This window comes from Rutilus rutilus, assembly GCF_951802725.1.
Source record: "Rutilus rutilus genome assembly, chromosome: 14".
Lineage (NCBI taxonomy): Eukaryota > Metazoa > Chordata > Actinopteri > Cypriniformes > Leuciscidae > Rutilus > Rutilus rutilus.
The window spans coordinates 7936940-7959801 of record NC_140219.1 but is presented as its reverse complement, the minus strand read 5'-3'; the positions used below and the strand labels follow the sequence as shown (position 1 = coordinate 7959801).

The following is a 22862-nucleotide window of genomic DNA, read 5'->3' as shown; positions in this document are numbered from 1 at the left end:
TCAGGCAAATTATCAGTGCTGGTACTACTCGACCTCAGTGCTGCATTTGACACTGTCGATCACAACATACTTCTGGACAGGCTGGAAAACTGGGTGGGGCTTTCTGGGATAGTCCTAAAATGGTTCAGGTCATACTTAGATGGGAGAGGTTATTATGTGAGTATAGGAGACCATAAGTCTGAGTGGACATCCATGACATGCGGAGTCCCTCAAGGCTCAATTCTTGCACCACTCCTGTTCAACCTGTATATGCTCCCAATGAGCCAAATAATGAGAAAGAACCAAATTGCTTACCACAGCTATGCAGACGACACACAGCTCTACTTAGCCCTATCGCCTAACGATTACAGCCCCATTGACTCCCTGTGCCAATGCATTGATGAAGTTAACAGTTGGATGTGTCAAAACTTTCTTCAGTTAAACAAAGACAAAACTGAAGTCATTGCGTTTGGAAACAAAGATGAAGTTCTCAAGGTGAACGCATACCTTCACTCTAGGGGTCAAACAACTAAACATCAAGTCAGGAATCTTGGTGTGACACTAGAGTCAGACCTTAGTTTCAGTAGTCATGTCAAAGCGATAACTAAATCAGCATACTATCATCTGAAAAATATAGCAAGAATAAGATGCTTTGTTTCCAGACAAGACTTAGAGAAACTTGTTCATGCTTTCATCACCAGCAGGGTGGATTACTGTAATGGACTCCTCACTGGACTTCCCAAAAAGACCATAAGACAGTTGCAGCTCATACAGAACGCTGCCGCCAGGATTCTGAGCAGAACCAGAAAATATGAACATATCACACCAGTCCTCAGGTCTTTACACTGGCTCCCAGTTAAATTTAGGATTGATTTTAAAGTATTATTACTGGTATATAAATCATTCAATGGCCTAGGACCTCAATACATTGCAGATATGCTCACTGAATATAAACCCAACAGATCACTCAGATCATTAGGATCATATCAGCTTGAAATACCAAGGGTTCACTCTAAGCATGGCGAGTCCGCTTTTAGCTATTATGCCAGCCGCAGCTGGAACCAGCTTCCAGAGGAGATCAGATGTGCTCCAACTGTAGTCACATTCAAATCCAGACTCAAAACACATCTGTTTAACTATGCATTTACTGAATGAGCACTGTGCCAATGTTCGTCCGACTGTTTGTACTGTATTTTATTTTGTATTCTTCTAAACTGTTTTAACTATTCTTATTTCTTTTTATTATTTTAATTTCTTCTATGTAAAGCACTTTGAATTGCCATTGTGTATGAAATGTGCTATATAAATAAACTTGCCTTGCCTTGCCTTGCCTTGCCTTGCCTTGCCTAAATGATTTGAAATATGTTATGAATGTCAATATCAAAAACAATGGTTTAATATTTTTTATATATTTACATTCACAAAGTTTGCTGATAGGTAATGAAATATTTATTTATTTAATGGCAGGAACTCAACGGTATGTTGTCACAAATTAATAAATGAATGTATTTATTTCACATTAGTTAATGCACTGTGAACTAACATGAGCAAACAATGAACAGCTGTATTTATATTAACTAACTATAACAAAGATTAATAAATACTGTAACAATGTATTGCTCACTGTTAGTTCATGTTAGTTAATACTCCAACTAATGTTATATATAGTCTACATATTTGTAGCCAGGTGAATAAATATTTACTGGAGTATAAAGTATGACAACTACCTCCCTTGTAATAAATAAGCGTCGCATAATAAGTAAGTAAATAGTTAAATAATAATAATTGTTCCTTTATAGAGCACCTTTCAAGTAATTCAACCAAGCCGTTATTGATTACTGTGAAGGTCACATCAATGCAATGACCCAATGATCTGCTCAGTGTATGCTGCATGGTTGTGATCACACACAGACTGTGTGTAATTTATCAGTTGTGTGTGAGAGACATTGAGCTGAGCTGTGTGTGACAGTAGAGCATGAGGAGGATACAGGTGCTCCAGGGAAAGCAGGCTTTGCACGCTACAGCGAGTCTGGCTGATGGGATGGGCTGGTAACATATGGTGATGGCCATGTGGCAGTCAGCGGCACAATCCTGTCATTTATAGTGAGACAGACCCCGAGTGTGAGAGAGACTTGAGCCTACTTTAAATATTTTGCATTTAAATTCATTCTCATTGTATTATTTTTTTCCCCATTTAATTTTTTACCCCCTCCCCCCTTCATTCTACTTAATTGTCTTCACTTTATTTATTAGTGGTGCTTGTTAATTGATGAGACACTACATTTGAACAATTTGATGATTTTGTGAATTTCAGAGCGTTATCACCCTGGAACAAAATGATATGTCACAGCACCATCTGCTGGTTTAAACTTCATACAACAATACTGTGAACCATGGCACAGATGGCAACTGATATTGCTATATCATGTCATAATATATCACAATACAAAATGCTACAATATGTATTGTAAAATAATGACAATTTGTATTGTGTGTATTTCACCCAAAATAAAAACGTTCTGTTTCGAGTTTATAGAGTTTTAGTGTCAGTACTACATTAAACTACTAGGCTATATAAGGTAACACTTTATTTCGATAGTCCACTTTCGACATTCTACTAACTATCAGTAGGCTAACTTTGCAACTACATGTCAACTAACTGTCATTAGAGTATTAGTAGACTGTCTGCTTAATATCTGCTAACACTTTATTTTGATGCTCCCCAACAGACATTCAACTGACTATGGGCCCTATTTTAACGATCTGAAACGCAAGTATCAAACGAGAAACGCAACCCAGACAGCAACATAGCATCGGCCCAGATCCGGGCCACATCCGGGCCGTGTGGAATCCAGGTATGCCAGATGTAGGCCGGATCTGGGCCGACACTATGTTGCTGTATGGGAAGTAACTTTGTGGGCGGATCTCGGGCACTGTTGCTATTATACCGGCGGGATAAATGACTCTTGCGCCCGATGCAAATCTAAAAGGGGTTGGTCTGAAGTAGCTACTCATTCATAGGTGTGGTTTGGGCGTAAGGTGAAATAAACCAATCAGAGCGTCATCTCAAATTCCCTTTAAAAGCAGGCGCGCTTGTTCCATTGCGGATTGCTATTATAACGGCGGATTTGCCCAGCGCACGCCAGGAGCGGTTCACAGCCGAGGAGACCGACGTTCTCGTCAGGGCCGTAAAAGACAGAGAAGTGACATTGTATGGGGATGGGAGAAACCCACCCAAATAAGCTTAGGTTAAACAGGTGTATAATAATTTGGGTAAATGTGTAAGCTAGATTTATGCCTATTTTTCACATCTTCATGGACACCACAATGATTTCCCTTGTCTGGTAATATTTTTCCTTGTAATTATGTATGGTTTGCAAAAATGGGAACTGCTGCCTGCGTCTATGTAGATGATAGAAGCAAAGTGTACGCGTGTTGTGCACACGCTACATTATGGCCAAGCATGCGCCCTTAAAATAGCATCTGAATAACGCGCCACTGACTTCAGACTAGGTTTTTCCTGGTCGGTGGCGGAATTGTTTTCTGAAACTGCAAAATAGCACCAGGGAACGTTTGCGCCGAACATGCCTCCTCTTTGCGCTGAACCGCCCCTGGGAACGCAAGTTCATTTCCTAATTTACCGACGTGCGTCTGTGGAGGTAAAAGTCAGCAGTGCATCAGGTGCAAAATAGGAATGATACATGCGTCAGTGTACAAAGTCAATTGCGCTGGGTGCAAGATAGGGCCCAATAAGTAGGCTACCTATGCAACTACAAGTCAAATTATTCTACTAACAAACACCTAACCATAACCTAACAGTCTACTGACAGTCTATACAGTCTACTAATACTCTAATGACAGTTAGTTGACATGTAGTTGCAAAGTTACTTATAGTTAGTAGAATGTCTAAAGTGGACTATCGAAATAAAGTGGAACCCTATATAATGTTAAAATGTAATGTATAATAATGCGGTGGGGGGATATTTGTGGGTCTTGATAATGCCAATTTGCCAAATATCTGTTACCAGTATAAAGTGGCCTACATTATTTTAAATATATCTAGTCAGTGACAGAGTGTAAGCATATTCATCTAAAATAATTCTTATTGTATCAAAAATAATAATTTGTATCATGTGGTATCGTGGTATGTATCGAATTGTGACATGAGGGTATCGTTACACCCCTACTAATTGCAATACCATGGTACTGATTTTTTATACAATATTCAGCATGGTAAGTTATTTATATACTGATTCATTCAGGCACTAAAACAGCTGACTGTCTTTATAAGTGAGTTACTGCATAATTATAAAAAATAAAAAAAAAGATTAATTCAGGAACAAAAACCACTACTGCATGGAGATACAGTGTTTGATCCTGCTTTGGTTCATTTGGAACTAAATAGACTAAACTGGCAATATTGTGTCTAAAATGTAAGCTAATTTTAACTGCTGCATAAAAGCAATATCATACACTCGCAATCATGCTGTTAGCATATGCACTTCAAAGAATCATATAGTGCTACCATGGTATGTACATGTACAGAAAAAATGGTATTGCAATAGCACTAAAAAATCCACACTCAAAAAAGTTAAAAGTAATTCTCCAAACTGAGCAGCAGAGAGCGCTATAACACAAAAATAACACTCCACATCACTTGATTTTAAGAGCACACATATGAAGAGTTCAAAGTGTGCTGCTATATTTACTCCATCTTCATGACCTGCTGTTACTCTCTGCAGTTTGAGTCAAAGGTCAATCCACCAGCCTTCATGTGAGTATACAAAACACATTTTTAGCGCCAATCAACACACACACACACACACACACACACACACACACACACACACACACACACACACAGTGACCCAGAGGATAATGTTTCTCATAAAAACTGTAATGAGAAATAAAATTAGATACAACTGACATACAAATAGACAAATGCTTGTTCAAATGTTGTTCTTGCAAAACAACGCAGACTTTCACTGTCCAATAAAACCCAAGCCCAAGCAAACCAACATTTATCTCTTTTTGAGACACACACTCTCACATATACATGCACACAAGCATTCTGAACTAAAATGTACTCGTTTTAAAATGTAACAATATGACAACCCCGTGTCCCCAGTCTACACTTGAGTGCCTGGAGCGTGAGCTTTTGAGAGCAAACAGAAGTGGATCAATGCTCTGCTGTAGGACTGTTTGCTGTCCTGAGGCTCCAACTGTTCCACTCTAAACTGCATCAGAGCAACATCAGAAAACTCGGTCTGTACTGGAGATACCCAGAAACGTCAGAGATGACAATGAATCCCTTTTGTTTTGCTGATAAAACCCATTTGGCATGTGGTGGACCAGTGTGCGAGTCCAACACAGATGGTTGCTTATTGCTGTAAGTGAAGAATATATTTCAGATATCCACCTTATTTTTCAACGCGGAAGTGAGCTATTTTCTGTGATTGTGCGAGATATCAATATTTACAGGGTTTTATGTTTCCTTACCAAAAAAAAAAATTACCCAATAGACTTTCCACCGACACATTCACTCTTACACCTTCATTAAATACACTGACAGCTTTAAACGGGTCATGGGCTATAATTGGCCATTTTTGTCTATGCACTTTTTTTTTTTTTTTTTTTTTTTGGCTGCTGTGCATGTAATTATATGCAAACATCCTCTTTGCATGAAATAAGTAACAGTGCATTGCTCGGGCTATGGGTTTGCTGTTTGGTACAATATTTGTCATTACAAAGCCTGCATTAGATTGGCTAATTTACATGTACACAAATAGTCATAAGCAGAGTACGAAAACATCTTTAAACCCATGCTCTGTAAAAAAAAACATATGACCAATAAGTTGACAACATATGTTTTTACATTGCTTTAACTCATTAAAATAAGTTAAAGGGATACTCCACTTTTTTTGGAAATAGGCTCATTTTACAACTCCCCCAGAGTTAAACAGTTGAGTTTTACCGTTTTCGAATCCATTCAGCTGATCTCCGGGTCTGGCGGTACCACTTTTAGCATAGCTTAGCATAGATCATTGAATCGGACAAGACCATTAGCATCTCTCTCAAAAAAATGACCAAAGAGTTTCGATATTTTTCCTATTTAAAACTTGACTCTTCTGTAGTTACATCGTGTACTAAGACCGACGGAAAATGAAAAGTTACGATTTTCTAGGCTGATATGGCTAGGAACTGTACTCTCATTCCTGCGTAATAATCAATCATGAGTGCAGCAGGCGTAATGATATGACGCAGCGCCTGAAAATAGGTCTAATAGGTTAGACAAACTTAGTCCCGGTCACTTTGGAAGTTACGAGCTGGGGACTATTTTCAGGCGCTGCGTCATATCATTACGCCTGCTGCACTCATGGTACGGCAGCAAAGTTTCTTGATTATTACGCAGGAATGAGAGTACAGTTCCTAGCCGTATCAGCCTAGAAAATCGTAACTTTTCATTTTCCGTCGGTCTTAGTACACAATGTAACTACAGAAGAGTCAAGTTTTAAATAGGAAAAATATCGAAACTCTTTGGTCATTTTTTTGAGAGAGATGCTAATGGTCTTGTCCGATTCAATGATCTATGCTAAGCTATGCTAAAAGTGGTACCGCCAGTTCGGCTGAATGGATTCGAAAACGGTAAAACTCAACTGTTTAACTCTGGGGGAGTTGTAAAATGAGCCTATTTCCAAAAAAAGTGGAGTATCCCTTTAAGCAAATTTTATAAGCAAACTTATAACTGATAAGTTATATAAGTTATATATATATTTTTTTAAAAGTCAGTTTAATGTAAGTTAAGTTGAAATTACTTAAACAATCCAAGTTGATTGTACTTAAAAATTTAAGGCATCAACTTCGTTTTCTTTTTTTTAAGCATAGCTACTTGCTATTACTTAGATTTTTTTGCTAAGACATTAATTTGTACCCCAGCAGAAAAATTCATCTTGTAAGCCTGTTTGCTGCTGTTTTTATTGACTTGCATTGAATGCGAAATGTTTGCCAGTTCTAGAACCGCCTTCATTTTGTTGCTATAAGCATAACATAAATGTGGCTTCTTCTGTTCCAGCATGTTTTCAAACCCGTGACGCCCGAGCAAACAGGTGTCATTGACATGTGGTCACTTGTTAATGAATTCAACTGTTTATTGTCATGAAATTGCAAAAGTCAAGAACGAGGCTTATTTGCAATAGATGGTCTTTTTGGACTGTGGAGGAATTGTTGAACTCTGTAAGTTACAGTTTGTTTTCATAGTGCACTGACCTCAAATGACTTCTCATCATGTGACTCCTTTAAGAGAACAAATCAGGTAGTTGTGATGTTCTTTATAGAGCCGCCGCATGTATTGATTCCAGACTTCTGTTCCTTACACAGAGTACTTTAATTCCTCTTTGTGAATGTGCTTGAAAGTCTTTGAATGAAAGCTTTGAAGTATAACTTTAATGAAGCTGTATTTATATTTAAGACATTTGCTGTTCGAATAACTCTTTTCCATACATCAGCTATAAAACTAAGAACTACGTGCATTTCAAAACCAGCCTCCTCCAGCCTTGAGAGGTTTGATGTTGAGCCTTTGATGGAGAGCTGAAAGAGAGAACTCTCATCTAAAAAGTCTTTTTTTTTCTAAACCAGAACAGCAGGACTGGGCCGGCTTGAACTGAAACCAAATGCGAGAGAGGTAATTACCTTAAAATTAGAGCCCTCTCACAGAGTTCATGACACGAGAAGTGGTCCATATAGATATATCGGGTGTATTAATCTGAGAACAAAAGCCCAGACTGGAGCAGATATGGTGTTATTTGAGGTGAAAAGAGGAAAAGTGCTCATTAGCTGTGTAAATAAGCACTAATGGGGCGAGGGCATTTTGTTCTGCTTTGATCATACCAGCAGAATCACGGTGTCTCTATGACAACCTGTGCTATGACACAGAGGAACAGCCTCGTCTCTTAAAGTCAAGATGAAATTAATATTGACACTGGTTACTTTCTTAAAGTCACCATGAAATCAAAATGGATTTTTTTTTATGGAATATTGCTGTGTTTATTATAAACGACTTATCCGTGCAAATTTTTTCTTCTTCTTCTCTTGCAGCGACATCTCTTCTCTTCTCTGACGACATGTTTACTGGCGTGAGGGCGGGACAACCTGTCACTCACATGACAACACAACCATCCAATCAATTCCCCATGGACAAAATCAAGTCCCGCCCTACAATTTTTATTGATTGTGAAGCATTCACAATAGGGGAGAAATGACCATCGCAACTTCCATTTCATGCCGACTTTAATACGTGCCTGGTTTTACTGTGAACTGTTCATTAGTACTCATTGTTCTAAAATTAAAAATGGTCATCTTCATATTTTTTTGATGAAAGACTATGCACACAGCTGCAACAATAATATTAGTATACAGTAATACAGCAACAGTAATATTAAAACTGAAGTCCACCGAGGTAATTTTCACTCAGCATCTGTTTTAGTTAGATGGAAAAGCCAAATATCCGAACACGCCCATACACAAAAGAAATGTATTTGAAATATATTTTCAGAATATATTTTTGGAATATATGCTAATATTTGAAATTGGCCCAATAAATATATTTTAGTTAAATATATGTAAATGTCAACATTTTCACAAACAAACAACACACTTTCAATTTATTTTTTAGATAGACCACTTAGGCCATGGATGTGGGCATGGGAGAGCAGTGCTCTACTTTACCCACCCACATTTTTCCTACTGGTCGGAGATCGAACCGGCAACCCTTCGGTTACAAGCCCGAAGCCCTAACCAGTAGGCCACAGCTGCCCCTTTACTGACTTAATTGGCCTAAAATGACAATTTTATGAAGGAAACAACACACAGAAAAAAGTATTTTTTCCCTATTTTTACAGAATTTAATACAGATATTTAATAGTGTGTGTGTGCAGTGTTAGACACTGAGTTCTATCTATTGTTTAAGTGCACTTCACTGTTGGAGTATCATTGTTATACTTGCATCATAAATATTGTGCATATTTTCAATATTTAAATGACTTCAGGAAAGATGTCAATAAAACAACAATAAATCTAATAATTGCACTTAGTGTTAGGTACGTGCCACCTAATATGGCCTAATAGTCCTAGGAAAGCAACTATCTGTCATTTTACATTGCAGTCATTTAAATGTAAGTACAGTATTTATTATAGCTGTGTGTCATAATACAGTAGTGAAGTATGGTAGCCTACTGTTGTGTATAGGGGAAAAGGTAGAGGAATTACTATGATCAAAATACATTTTCGACCCTTCTTTAGCAAGCTAAACATTTTATGACCATATATTTTGTCATATATTTTAAATTACATGATATAAATGTAAATATATTTCACACTTAACATCATATATTTTTGTTATATTTCAGAATATATTTCAAAATGATAAATATAAGTGGACAACGTCAATGTATTTGGAATATATGCCACATATATTTTTGACACTTTAAAATATATTTACATATATTTCTTTTGTGTATGGGCGGAATGCCGTGACTGGCCAATCAGAATCAATCTTTCAAGAGAGCAATCTAAAAATGTGAATCGACAGAGTAATGAAACGTTATCAGTTGGAACTGTCAAGATACTCTAGACTCGAGACGTCCCGGTCTCTAGCTCAGTTCCCAGCAGGTGAAGGCTCAAATAAACATGACCTGATTTCTGGGACAACATTCTCATCCTCAGTAAACTCGCATTCAGGTCTGGCTTCATTCTGGTATTTTCACAATCAGATCAATGCCCGATAGATTCTCTTTGTGCATAAAACATTCTAAAACATGTCACTTGTGGAAGTAAACTTGCGTTTTATACAGACGTGCACAAAAGATAAACGTGTCTTTGCAAGTCTTGATGAAATCTAGTGACTGTCACTGGACAGGCCAATAAAATATTACTAGACTTTTTTTCATTTGAGACATTTTGTAAGGTACTTTTAAAAAGTCTTGAGGAGAAAGGAAATCCCAAATGTTTAGACAGTGCAGAGTTTGGAGAATAATGTATTTTTCCCTTTTAAAAACACATTTTCTTTATAAAAAAAGTATAGTCCCACCAGTCTAGTCCTCTTTTTGAAGCTCTACCAGGCTTCCTTTGCCTTTTTCTTTTCACCCTGTCTCTCTACAACATAACCACACCAAAATATTAACCTGACAAGCATCCTGAAGGAGACAAAGCAATGTTTGCTGAGATGAACATCATATTAGCACTAGATTGCGTAAGACCTTGATTCATCATATCTCTGTTTATGTCTGTAAATGTTTTAGGCTCTTTGACCTGGAAGTGCATGACCCAGATGTGCATTTTTTTTTCCCTGATCCCAAAGATTCCATTCAATCATGCGAGGACAATCCTCAATCCCTAATCCCACTAGCCCGAGGGAAATCACGCAGAGTGGTGAGTAAAAGGGGGGATTACCAGACGCAACACTGCTCCTGGACCTTGCATGTAAAACACTTCCCAAAACCAAATTTCCCTATGAAAACACAAACATTGGCTTTCTTTATCTCCGAAGGAAAGAAGTCACCTCAGTACACAAACACACGGATATCTGTCTTGACACGCAATGAAATCAATTAATAGACATACAGCACTGCCTGACCCAGTGGAAATGATGTGAGCTAAGAAATGGGTTAGAAATCAGCAGTTGTGTGGTCACGTGTATGACTGTTACTTCCAGCAAAACAACCTTATTTTTGCCATTCGTTTACTTTCATTTATGATGATATACGATGCATTACAATGATATGAAATAAGGTTGGCCTATTCCTATATGATATGCTCTAATGATATGCTACTATATGTGATGTGACATTATTTCATGTACTATAATTTGATGCAATATATGATTAGAAATATACACTATCCTTCAAAAGTTTGGGGTGAGTACGATTTTTAATATCGTGAAATATTATTAGAATTTAAAATAACTCTTTTCTATTTGGATATATTTTGAAGTGTAATTTATTCCTATGAGGCAAAGCTGAATTTTCTGCATCATTACCCCAGTCTTCAGTGTCACATAATCTTTCAGAAATCATTCTAATATGCTGATTTGATACTTAAGGAACGTTTCTTATGCATTTTTTTCAGGATTCTTTAATCCTGAAAACAGCATTTATTTGAAGTGGAAATCTTTATATATAATTGAGATGGAAAACTTTATAAATGTATTTACAGTTACTTCCAATTTAATGCATCCTTGCTGAATAAAAGTATACATTTCTTTTAAAAAATCCCCAACTTTTGAATGGTTGAGTATATGTGGTAGAAATGTTATATATGATATGCATTTTTTCAATGCATTATTAGTTTTTCTTGAGCATTTTAAATTTTTTCTCTGAAAATTAGAATTAAACACCCTGTTTTTGCTACTGTATCTTTAAGACTTCTTTATGGAAACAAATTGTTATGACTGGCAAACTCCTGCATACTTACTTACCTAATGACCCATTTTGGCAATTTCTTTAATGTTCTGGATGGATATAGAGGGAACTTTGTGAACTTCACAATCTTGTTTTTCATGCCATATGTATGATTTACTGTTTAGAGATTTGTCTTGTTTTCCTAGAGAAAGCCAAAAGTGAAAGCAAACCTCCTCTTTAGACGGCCTCAAGAGCCTGTCAATCATGTGTTGCTGCATGGCTGTGTGAGTTTGCTGCTGTGTTAGCTATGATGACTCACACACCACTAACAGAGAAAGGTGGGTCCTCATCAAGGCCCTGTTAGATCTATTCTGAGTCCTCCAGTCCAAAGGTCATTAGCATAAAACTTGTTATATAAAAAGATCCGATGGAGGTTGATGGGTTTTTTGCGTCACATCGCTCAATTAGTCAAATGAATTGGACATGAAATAGCAGGTGTCTGATCAGCTCTCCTAATACACGATGTTTCAAAGATGCAACGTGCTAATAAATATCACCTTTCTCCTGGTTTGAACAAGCTTGAGCTTTAAACGTATACTAACCATGTTGATCAGACACAGCAGACATTTAATGTAAAACAGCTTTTAAACCAGTTTGATGTACTATAGTCATGCTCTTTTGTAACGTAAAGCTCCTTCTCAGTGCACATTTGGAAACTAAGCTGCAAAAATCGGTTCGTTCAGAAATCATCGTGGTTGTGATGTCATCACGAGCACATTAACATACTACCGCCATATGCAAAAGATGTTAGCCAATTTGATACAGGATAACGTATAAATAAACCTCAACAGGGTGATCAAGGGGCAAATAGAAGAGCAAAAATTTAGTAAATGGACATTAAATATAGATTTTCTTGATTTGAAGTTTAAATTATTTGTATAAATATTCATAATTTATTTACAGTATTGAAAAGTTTGGGGTCAGTTATATTAAACGTTAGAAATGACTATTTTTGTATTAAGAAGTGACAGTAAAAACATTTATATAATGTTACAAAAGAACTTTCAAAGAAATCTAAATAAAATCAAAAATATTAAGCAGCCCAACAATTGATAATAATAAGAAATATATCTTTAGCAGTACATCAGCATATTCAAATCATTTCTGAAGGATCATGTGACACTGAAGACTGGAGTAATGATGCTGAAAATTCAGCTTTGTTTACAATATTTTCATATAGAAAAGCATAATTTACAAATAATTATTAATAATATTTCACAATATTACAGTTTTTACTGTATTTTTTATCAAATAAATTCAGCCTTGGTGAGCATAAGAGACTTCTTTCAAAAACATAAAAAAAATCGTACTGACCCCAAACTTTTGAATGGTGGTGTATATACAAATATTTATATAATAAAAATATATTTATATAAAGAAATGATTTAAAATAAATAATACATCCAGTTGCCCAAGACAAACAGTCAATTAATGGTCATTTAAACAAAAATATTTGCCTGCATAATAGTCCAACTGACTAATCAAAATGTAATACTCCACAGCTCATTTGCATATAGAATTTTAAATTGTGCAACAAACATTTTTTAATTGTAAGGTTCAGAGACAGAGTGGAAAACTTAATTACAAGGTCGTCTAACAGTATTAGTGGACTTCAGTGATAAACATGGCCCCTTTTGAAGTGCGTGTTTGACAGTTTTCCAGCATTTGTTCTGTGGTACAGCGAGATGACCTTAGAGTCTGTCACTTTATATAGTGTGGGAGTTTGGTATCGATGTTTTCTCCGAACCGCACGGCGCTCGTGATTCATCAGCTGCAACGGGCCTGGCGCCTCTCCGAGAACTTTCATTAAACGTGAAGAAAAGCCTACTCCGGTTCGGCCATCCTGGGTATAAATAATTTTACAGGGGGAGGGAGGGAAGGAAGTGAGGATGCATGTTTTTTGCATAGCATATTAATGGATTGTCCTGGCCTACTTATTCAAGTGCGCACGCATGAACACACACAGCATTATGCAGTGACAACTTGCATGTATCCTCACCTAGTATATTACATCAATAATTAAAACTGGCCGTCTGTGCCATTGCTTTCCTTTGAAAGAAAGAGCAAAATATGCATGTGTGAAGTAGAACAACAACACATCACTGCAGAAATCAAGATCACGCAACAAGGGAAACAAGGAAAGAAGCAGTGCTGGTTAATTTGGCCCATGTCTGTCTCTCCCTGCTTAGTCATGTGCCAGAAGGGGAAAAAAAATGTAATTGATCCAGTAGGTTTATTTTTAAAGCAGTGCTTCCCTCCAGCTCAGTGTTTCCTGGATGAGCAGAATATAGCCAAGACAATAGAGCTCCTTATCTAAGAACACTGCAAAGCTTCAGCTCCCAAAACGTCTGCGAGACGAGCATAAATGTAGGTAACATGCATTGAGGAGTCTCTCTCTCTCTCTCTCCTCCCTCTCGTTCTTTCTTCCTGGAGTCTCTTCACAGATCTGAATCAGCTGACCTGCCCTCAGTCTGGAGAACACAAAGCAGGATTTGTGCTGCTGTGGTTTCTCGTCTCTCTCGCTGAAAGAGTGGACGGAAGACTAATGCATCCACCTCTTTAGAAAGGAAACTGATGCAGGATTTGGACAAAGACAAAGTGTGTGTGTGTGTGAGTATGTGTGTGAATGCACAAACACCTGGCTTGGAGAATTTCAATGCTTGAGCTGATGAACCACGGCCTACTGTGAGAGATTTTAGTTTACAGTGGCCCCAAAACATATTTGAACATGTAGGCCACACTGTTTCAGAAGCGGAACCTTTGCCAAGCAGAACACAGTAGTGTGTGGCGCAGTAATACTGATGTAATGCGGTCACAGGTATCATGGTGTACGTTTGTATAGTAATTTACAATGGTTTCGAACGCGGCTCAACCAACCATAATCAAGGACTGGAAGTATTTATTTAGAAAAATATAGTTTTAACGTTTGAAACCTATTGAAATTCTTTGTGGGAAATATTTTATTTGAGAAGTGTGCTTGTGATATTTTTCTTTATAATAAATGTGACTTTGTTTGATATTTTGCTAGATAATGCAAGTAATTCATTCATTTTGACACATGACAGCATATATATATATATATATATATATATATATATATATATATATATGCTGTATATTATATACAGCATATATATATACAGTATATATATATATATATATATGCTGTATATAAATAATTTAAAATATTAATAAATACTATAATAGTATATAAAAATGCTAAAATTATACTGGCTGAAATGTGTAATTTTTTTGTATTTAAACACTTTCTCCCATTTTATTTGCATTTGGATATACTACTAAAAACTAAAAATGGATTACAATATGTAAAAGTAAGCCACTTGTAGATTGATTCCTTTAAAAATGTGAACACTGTTGTGTCTGAGCTATTAAAACATTGCTTTGTTTATTTGAGCACCACAACCTGCCCAACCTTAACCAATGGTTGTAGATCGAGGGCGGGGCTGCCCGTTTAGCTGGCCAATCACAGAAGGGGGAAGTGTTTAAGAAACTTAGAAAAAACAATCATTATTTCTCCATTGAAAGGTAACAGTGCAGAATACGAGCTCAAGCTAATTTCACCTCATGCGTTCCAAAATTCTAATTTGGTGAACTCTGCAAATTTGTGTCTCATGAAGTGACCATTATAAGATTGGTAGGCCTACATCATGGCATGAGTGCATCATTTTAGATGTATTATATGTTGAATAATGTTTTTAAAAAAGACATTGACATCATATTCAATCTCTGTGAATATGTCTCAGAATATGTTCTGTTTTAATGTCAGTATAAATGATGTGCTCAAAGTCTAGTGTGACCATGGCATTTGAGTTTCGATGTTTGCCAAGATACTAAAGTGTGCAATCAAAAGTCTCAATATGCACAAATTCTTCTAAAACTAAATATCTGTGCTAATGCTATCGTAATTCATTTTAACGCTCTATACTCTTACTTAATGGGCCCTATTTTAACGATCTGAAACGCAAGTATCAAACGCGAAACGCAAGTAACTTTGTGGGCGGATCTCAAATCTAAAATCTAAATCTAAAATGGGTTGGTCTGAAGTAGCTTCATTACTCATAGGTGTGGTTTGGGCGTAACGTGAAATAAACCAATCAGAGCGTCATCTAACATTCCCTTTAAGAGCAGGCGTGCTTGTTCCATGGCGGTTTGCTATTATAATGGCAGATTTGCAGGCGCACGCCAGGAGTGGTTCACAGCCGAAGAGACGACGTTCTCGTCAGGGCTGTAAAACACAGAGAAGTGACATTGTATGGGGATGGGAGAAACCCACCCAAATTAGCTTCGGTTAAACAGGCGTATAATAATTTGGGTAAATGTGTAAGCTAGATTTATGCCTATTTTTTCACATCTTCATGGACACCACAATGATTTCCCTCGTGTGTTAATATTTTTCCTTGTAATAATGTATGGTTTTCTAAAAATGAAAACTACTGCTTCTGTGTAGATGAGATAAGCAAAGTGCATGCGTGTTGTGCACACGCTACATTTATTATGGCCAAGCATGCGCCTTTAAAATAGCATATGAATAACATGCGCAATTGCACATGCACTTCAGACTAGGTTTTTCCTGGTCTGTGGCGGAATTGTTTTCTAAACCTGCAAAATAGCACCAGGGAACGTTTGCGCCGGAACACGCCTCCTCTTTTCGCTGAACCGCACCCAGGAGCGCAAGTTCATTTCCTAATTTACCGACGTGCGTCTGTGGAGGGAAAAGTCCGCTGTGCGTCGGGTGCAAAATAGGAATGATACATGCGTCGGTGTACAAAGTCAATTGCGCTGGGTGCAAGATAGGGCCCAATGTCTCATTTATGCCTTTTTAAATTTCTCCTAAGAAACATCAGAGACAAAGTTGATACATAAATGAAACATAACTTCAGCGATGAAAAAGCATCCTCTGAGCAATGAAATTACACACACACTGCCTCTCTTACAATCTGTTTAGTTAAGAGGTTATGTGAGCACTCTGAAAGATCGACCTGTTCTCTGTGTAATGTGTCTACAGTCTGATGTCTCTCCTCCCCCACTTAACCTCTCATAAGTCTTCCTCTTATATCACGATATCTACTTTATAGAACGGGCCGCACACACACACACACACATGCTCTCATGTTGTATAATTCCCATCAACAGAGAGGCTTCTCATATGTGTGCATAGAACAAGCCGCTGCTTGTTTTTCTCTGACACAAGCAAAAGAAGTGGAATTCACCAGTGTTTAAAAGATAATCCATCAAAAGTTGTATTGATCGTCCAACACACACACACATATACACACACACACAAACTCATGAATAACCTATCAGAAATCATGCACCGACTAAGCATGCTGACTTCCTCCTCAAGTCAACAGGGGTTCGGAAAAAACAATTTATCAGTCGCCACACACCCAGGTTTCTGACCGTCTGCTTGCAGGTGCTATAACTGCAGTTCTGGTTCAATCCACATTTCATGCTGAAACAAACGATCTGCTGCCCGGCCTCTAGGCCAACACCCTGATATTACATTAGCCATTCATCCGACGAACACAAAAACAAGCAACATCAAAACAAGTTCGCATCTGTGGCGGGGCTGGATGGATCACGGAGAAAATTCACTTCGGGGCCTCCGGGTCATTTCACTAATGAACGACCGGATATTGAACGCTGAAAGCTCAGCCGGACCTCTGGGCATTGACAGGCTACGCCGTTCCCAACCGTCCTCATCGGATCAAATCGGCTCCCAACCTTCCCAAAGTGCACTTCATTAGCCTGATGATGAAGCTGTTTTTTAAAAGATCCATAGCACCCGTTTCAGGCTCATGTCATCAGAGTCATCGCCGCTGACCTCTGTTACACAAACACAAGCTCTCTCGCTCTTTTACTCATCAGTTTTTCTGCACACTTGCTGGTGGCTACAGCTGAGCTTTTAATGCCGGTCAGCATACAGCTTCTTTCAAACAGTGCGTCAGCTGTATTATTTTGTCATTTAGGATCGGGAAGCCAACATGACCCCGTTTGGTGCTTTGAAATGCTGGATTATAGAGGTTACAACTTCAAAATAACCAGGCACAAGGCAGGCTTCTCTAAAACAGACTCACCGCCGGCATGCCTGGCAATAAAGTAAGCCAGCGATGAATAATTAATGTATCATTAAAACTGCCCGATATATTTGTGACTATCACAGCTCTAAACAGAGGCATATATAGCTAAATCTAGCACAATCACTGTAAAGACTCACTTTAATGTGACTTGTAACTCCACACTGTAAAATAAAATAATAGATGGAGATCTCATTAGTAATGTAATAATAATAATAATATCAATATAATATAATTAACACAAGGAATATTGTAATTTTAATTAAATTAATACATTGTATTAAACTGAGAAGACATTAACAGTATGAAGTAATTATGGCATCTATCAGGACTAACGGCACCATGACGAACCTTGACCCCTTGGTTTCACGCTTCATCTACTACAAGGAACATGCTAACGTTAGAGGTGCACTTTGACACACCAGGTGCCTTGACAAATGAACTTTGCTATAGTCCAGGTTTTGGCTTTTTGCCTTTTATTGTATCACAAATGAAGAACAAACAGGAAAGTAAGGGGAATATGGTCATGACATGACGCAGGCCGGATTCAAACCTGCACAATGACTCTTTATGTCTTTAATGAGCACACATGCACTGCCTGACGTTTACAACAGTTCTGACATCATAGACCAGTTTAACCTTTATATTCAGGATGGGAAGTTACCACATAGCTGTTTTCTCACAGGAAACCAGGTTGCTCCTCAGATAAGGGCAATGCAGGTGATCATTTTAATAACAGCATCAGTTTTCTGGCCTTCTGTTGCACTAAATCTGACCACAGTGTCCAAAGAAATAATATAACACTGATTTACAATATCAGGCTGAGGAAGTGCAGCCTCAGGCACTGCGTTTGAGTCTGTTTTCATTCTTACACAGCGCAGATCAATAAAAACACAAACATGTATCTATAGAGATAATACAGTATATAAATAGCCAGTGTTCTTTTTGTGAATATAAAGAGGGTCACATTTCCCTGTTGAATGGTAAACAGCAACAGAGGGCAAACATAAATCAGACTTTTATGGTCGACAAGCTCTGCTGTTCGACAGTGTTGTAAAGAAGATGTAGGGCACATAAAATTCACACCTATTCACAAGGATGTTTCTCAGGTCAAATAAGATGGCTTTCTCTAGATACGTATTTGACCACATTTGCCTGTCTGACACAGAGTTGCACAACCAGACAATATTAAAGCGGCTTTTATGACTGTACAAAACTGTTATCTCCAGGTCAGAAGAACAGCATGGATTCATAATTGAAAGGTCATTCGTTCGCTCAGGTACTGGGGGCTTATGAAATAAAGTCTCATCTCATTCATACAGATCTAGCAATTACAATCATATACGATCATCTTTAATCTACATCTGAACATCCTATAACTTTCTAGGGAATAAACACACCTAAGTCACTCAAAGAAATGAATTTATTTAGCCTATCCAAATCGACTTTAAACCAGAAGGAAAAACTGGATTTTTTTAAAACAAAAAGAATAAATTAAGTAACACATTATATTATTATCATCATTATTAAAATGAAAACAATATTTATAATAATTTTAGGTAACACTTTAGAGGGTACAATTGTCACTATTAACTATTATTTTTGCTTCAATAAACACCTAATTACAGCTTGTTAATAGTTAGTAAAGTAGTTACATTGAGGTATTGGGTAGGACTAAGGGATGTAGAAAATGCTCATGCAGAATAAGGCATTCATATGTGCTTTTTAAGTACTAATAAACAGCCAAAATCCTAGAAATAGGCATGCTATTATTAAGCAACTAATAGTGAGAATTAGAGTGTTGCCTAATTTTATTAATAAATATATTAATGAATTAATACAACTAACATAAAAATCTAAATTTTCCACTCATCCTTGACAACATACTCCCACAGTCAGTTGTAAGATAAGCATTGCTTATCATGAACATCTTGCACTTCCAAACAGAAAGTTGTCATTACGCAGCATCCCTTCAGCACGCGGTGACCCAGCAAAACCACTCTCCAGCTCCAGTCTTACCTTCCGTGTGACAGCTCGAGGAGAGCAGGGTGCTCGGGGGTCGGAAGATGTAAGGCAGGTACCGGGAAAAACATTTCATCTTTCTTTCGTCCGTTTTCCTTTGGGAGGGTCCTTTCCCACCATCCGCGCTGCGATGACAGCAGAACCGGACCGGAGGAGGGATGATAGGCTATATGCTGATGCTCCCTGGATGCGTGTGGAGTCACGGCAGCATCCTAAACACTTCTCACGCGTGTGTCAAGAAGACGTGCTGTGTGCATCCTCACAGTTCATCATGTTTTCCTCCCAGAAGGACGGAGGGTTGAGATGTTTTCCTGAGCTTCGGTTGGGAGGGGCAGTTACGCTACATTACCCTATGAGCAGGAATATACTGCGCACAGCCCGACTGATCATCAGGCTTTATTTAGATGCGCTCAAAACATGACATGAAATCACCCTCATGCTTGAGAGAGTGACCGTAAACTTTTTGCTGTTCAATTTAAAGCTGTCCAACAGCGCCATCTCATGGTTGGCCGCCATGTATACCGGCCGCCATGACATCCTTATTGACATGTCTGTCAATTTCGGTCAATTTAAATTCATGGTCTGTTTAACAATCAAATGTTTATAGTTTTTGGCAAAAAAAAACATAAAGATAACGTATATAAACACAAAACGCCATCAGAGTAACACTATCATAATGCCGAAAAACGAAAAATGTGACGTAAAACATCCTAACAAGATAGGAGTTTAAATAAAATAATCTGTAAATTAAAATGTTATTTCTACATTATACTTACAGTGATACTGTAAAAAAAAAAAAACAAGAAAAAAGTAAAGTTTAACCCTAAAACACAATGCATCGCTTTCAAAATAAAGAGGGGGGAAAAAAGGCAACGGAAAATTCCTTTGCACTGTAGGCCTACATTGGGCCCTATATTTACAGTGTGCAACTTCAAAGATTTTAACAATATTTTACTGCAAAATACCACCATATGTTGGTAAGTGCATATTCACTGTAAATAATTAGATAATTGATACTCCTTGAACCAGGCCTGGCCAATGCCTACAATGCAGTACACTGTTAATTATTTCCCTGTTAAATAACTGGAAATTACTGGCAGCAGGGTTACCATTATTTTCCTGTTATTTTAACAGTTAATTCCTGTTACTGTTTTTTTACAGTGCACTCCCCGTAATGTTTTTCAACAGGAATTTACTGTGAATCACAGAAAAAACAGGAAACAACTGGCAGCAGTGTTACCATTATTTTCCTGTTAAATCACCATTTATTTTGTTTCCATTAAATATTGTTAATTATTTTTAGCATAGTAACGTGTACCACTGATTGTTATAGACATATTCTAGCTTGAGTTAATACAAGAATAGGCATAATCCATCAGATAACACTTAAGTGAAAGAAAACTAATAGTTCCATGTTGAAATTAACTTTTTTTTATTGTAATGCAAACACTGACAGGTAAATACTTACACATGTAGGCAGACATGGATCAGACCAATCACAGAAATATACTGTATATCATGTTCATTGCTGACATCTGTGGTCGCAGGACGAAAAATAACAACTGCGTCTGTCTTAAACTAGCAAAGACACTTGCGTTTGGCTTTGCGCTGTGTTGGTGCAAGATATACACTGTGACTCCTGGTCACATAAAAATGTTACACATAGGCTTCGTACTGTAGGTTAAAGATGTAAAAACGGTAAAAAAAAGATGCCAGCCCTGTCACAAAGGTGGACTGGATCCCTTCACAAATGATTTGGCCCTCAAGGCTGAGCATCCAGCGCTGGAAGCGGCTTTCCGTTTCTCCTGAAACAGAAATGTTTTAAACTGTCAAATTTCTGTTTTAGTTTTCATTTTGAATACAGTTTAGTTTGATACCATTGAATTCACTACATACAACACCAAAGCCAAACTGTCCTATCTAAAACCAACTTACCAAGAAGTATCAGACGAGGAGTGGCAGGTATAGAGAGTGAACTCTCAAGGTCAGCTGCAGTGGCATATCCCTAGGACATAGAACAAATTAAACACAATATTAATGACATAAGACTACCACTGAGTGAGATGGATATATAGATAGAATGAGAGATGGAGAGACAGGAAAATATAGATAAAGAGAGAGGGGGATATAGATAGAGAGATAGAGAAAGATACAGAGAGAGATAGTGATGGATAAATAGATAGGAAGTGAGATAGATAAAAGAGATAGAGGGAGAGAGTTAGATAGATACAGATATAGAGGGAGAGACAGAGAGAGGGAGAAAGAGGGAGAGATAGAGGTAGAAATAAAGGAAGATATAGGGATAGATTGATAGGGAGAGAGTGATAAAACAGAGAGATAGATACAGGGTAGGTAAAGAAAAAGAGAGAGATAGTGAAAGATAGGTAAAGATAGAGGAATAGATATAGAGGCAAAGTGAGGGAGAGATAGATGGTCAGAGAGGAGTGTGTGTGTGAGAAAGAGAGGCAGAGAGAGGTGTGTGTGTGTTTGTGTGTAGGGGAACTTACATCTGCAAGAACAATGAGTCCTGAGACATCTTCAGAAAAGTGAGACAGAAGAAGATGGATGACCTGATAGGACCGCTCGACATCATCTGTTGTCCACAAGTTTGGCAAGAAAACATTATGCAAGCCAATTAGACTTATTGATAGATTAGCAGTAAATTGCAAGATTAAAGCAAGTAAGAAACCATTCAAATTTCCACCTGGTTCTGTGCTGTCATGGTACCCTGCATCTGCATCTGTAATAAAATAAAATCAAATGTAAACATTAATCTACAACTCAATGATAATCAAAACAGCACAAAAACACAAAATAGGGTGCACTATGCCAATGCAATTAAAAGAGAATAACGTTAGCTGTTCACATAGCTAACGTTAGATATTGCACTAGCCCGATCAGTAGGCTATAGCTGTTTTTGCTGGATTTACCTCATTAATAGGCTAAAACCTGCACATAAAATCGTCACACCAGCATGTCTGGTAGCCCAAACAGCTAACGTTATAATCCATCAAAGACGAGCAGATGACATGAATTCATCAAATACAGTCTTTGACCAACTATCTAGCATCATAAACAGTAACTTAAATAGATTGTAAGCCGTTTGATTTGACGTGCATATGGCAAGAATGCCACACAAACTTGACCACGGGAATGCTACTTAAACGTTATAGGCCTAACGTTAGCCTATTGTTTAGATTTAGATCGTATACATAAATGGACATTAAAATAAGCGAATTGTTTCTAAAATTAATGGACAAACTATCGAAATGTTGCTAGCTTGAATCACCTTGGCTCATTAGCAGCTAGC

At 37.5% G+C, this 22862-nt stretch overlaps 1 protein-coding gene and 1 long non-coding RNA gene across 3 annotated transcripts in view; one reads left to right on the top strand and one right to left on the bottom strand.

Moving 5' to 3' along the window:
• Nucleotides 1-22862, bottom strand: part of ppp2r2ba (protein phosphatase 2, regulatory subunit B, beta a) — a 62363-nt gene that overhangs the window by 36837 nt on the left and 2664 nt on the right. Inside the window, exon 1 of one of the 2 annotated variants that reach the window (XM_084429852.1) lies at nt 19550-19997. The exons of the other annotated variant lie outside the window; for it this stretch is intronic. Coding sequence (XP_084285978.1) covers nt 19550-19628 — 79 coding nt within the window. The 5' untranslated portion in view covers nt 19629-19997. Of the gene's footprint in view, nt 1-19549; nt 19998-22862 lie in introns of those variants that run through there. 2 annotated transcript variants of the gene reach the window in all.
• Nucleotides 7154-11271, top strand: LOC311303410. The gene is made up of 3 exons (XR_014629753.1): nt 7154-7212; nt 7615-7660; nt 8074-11271. It is a non-coding gene; the product is annotated as an uncharacterized lncRNA (long non-coding RNA).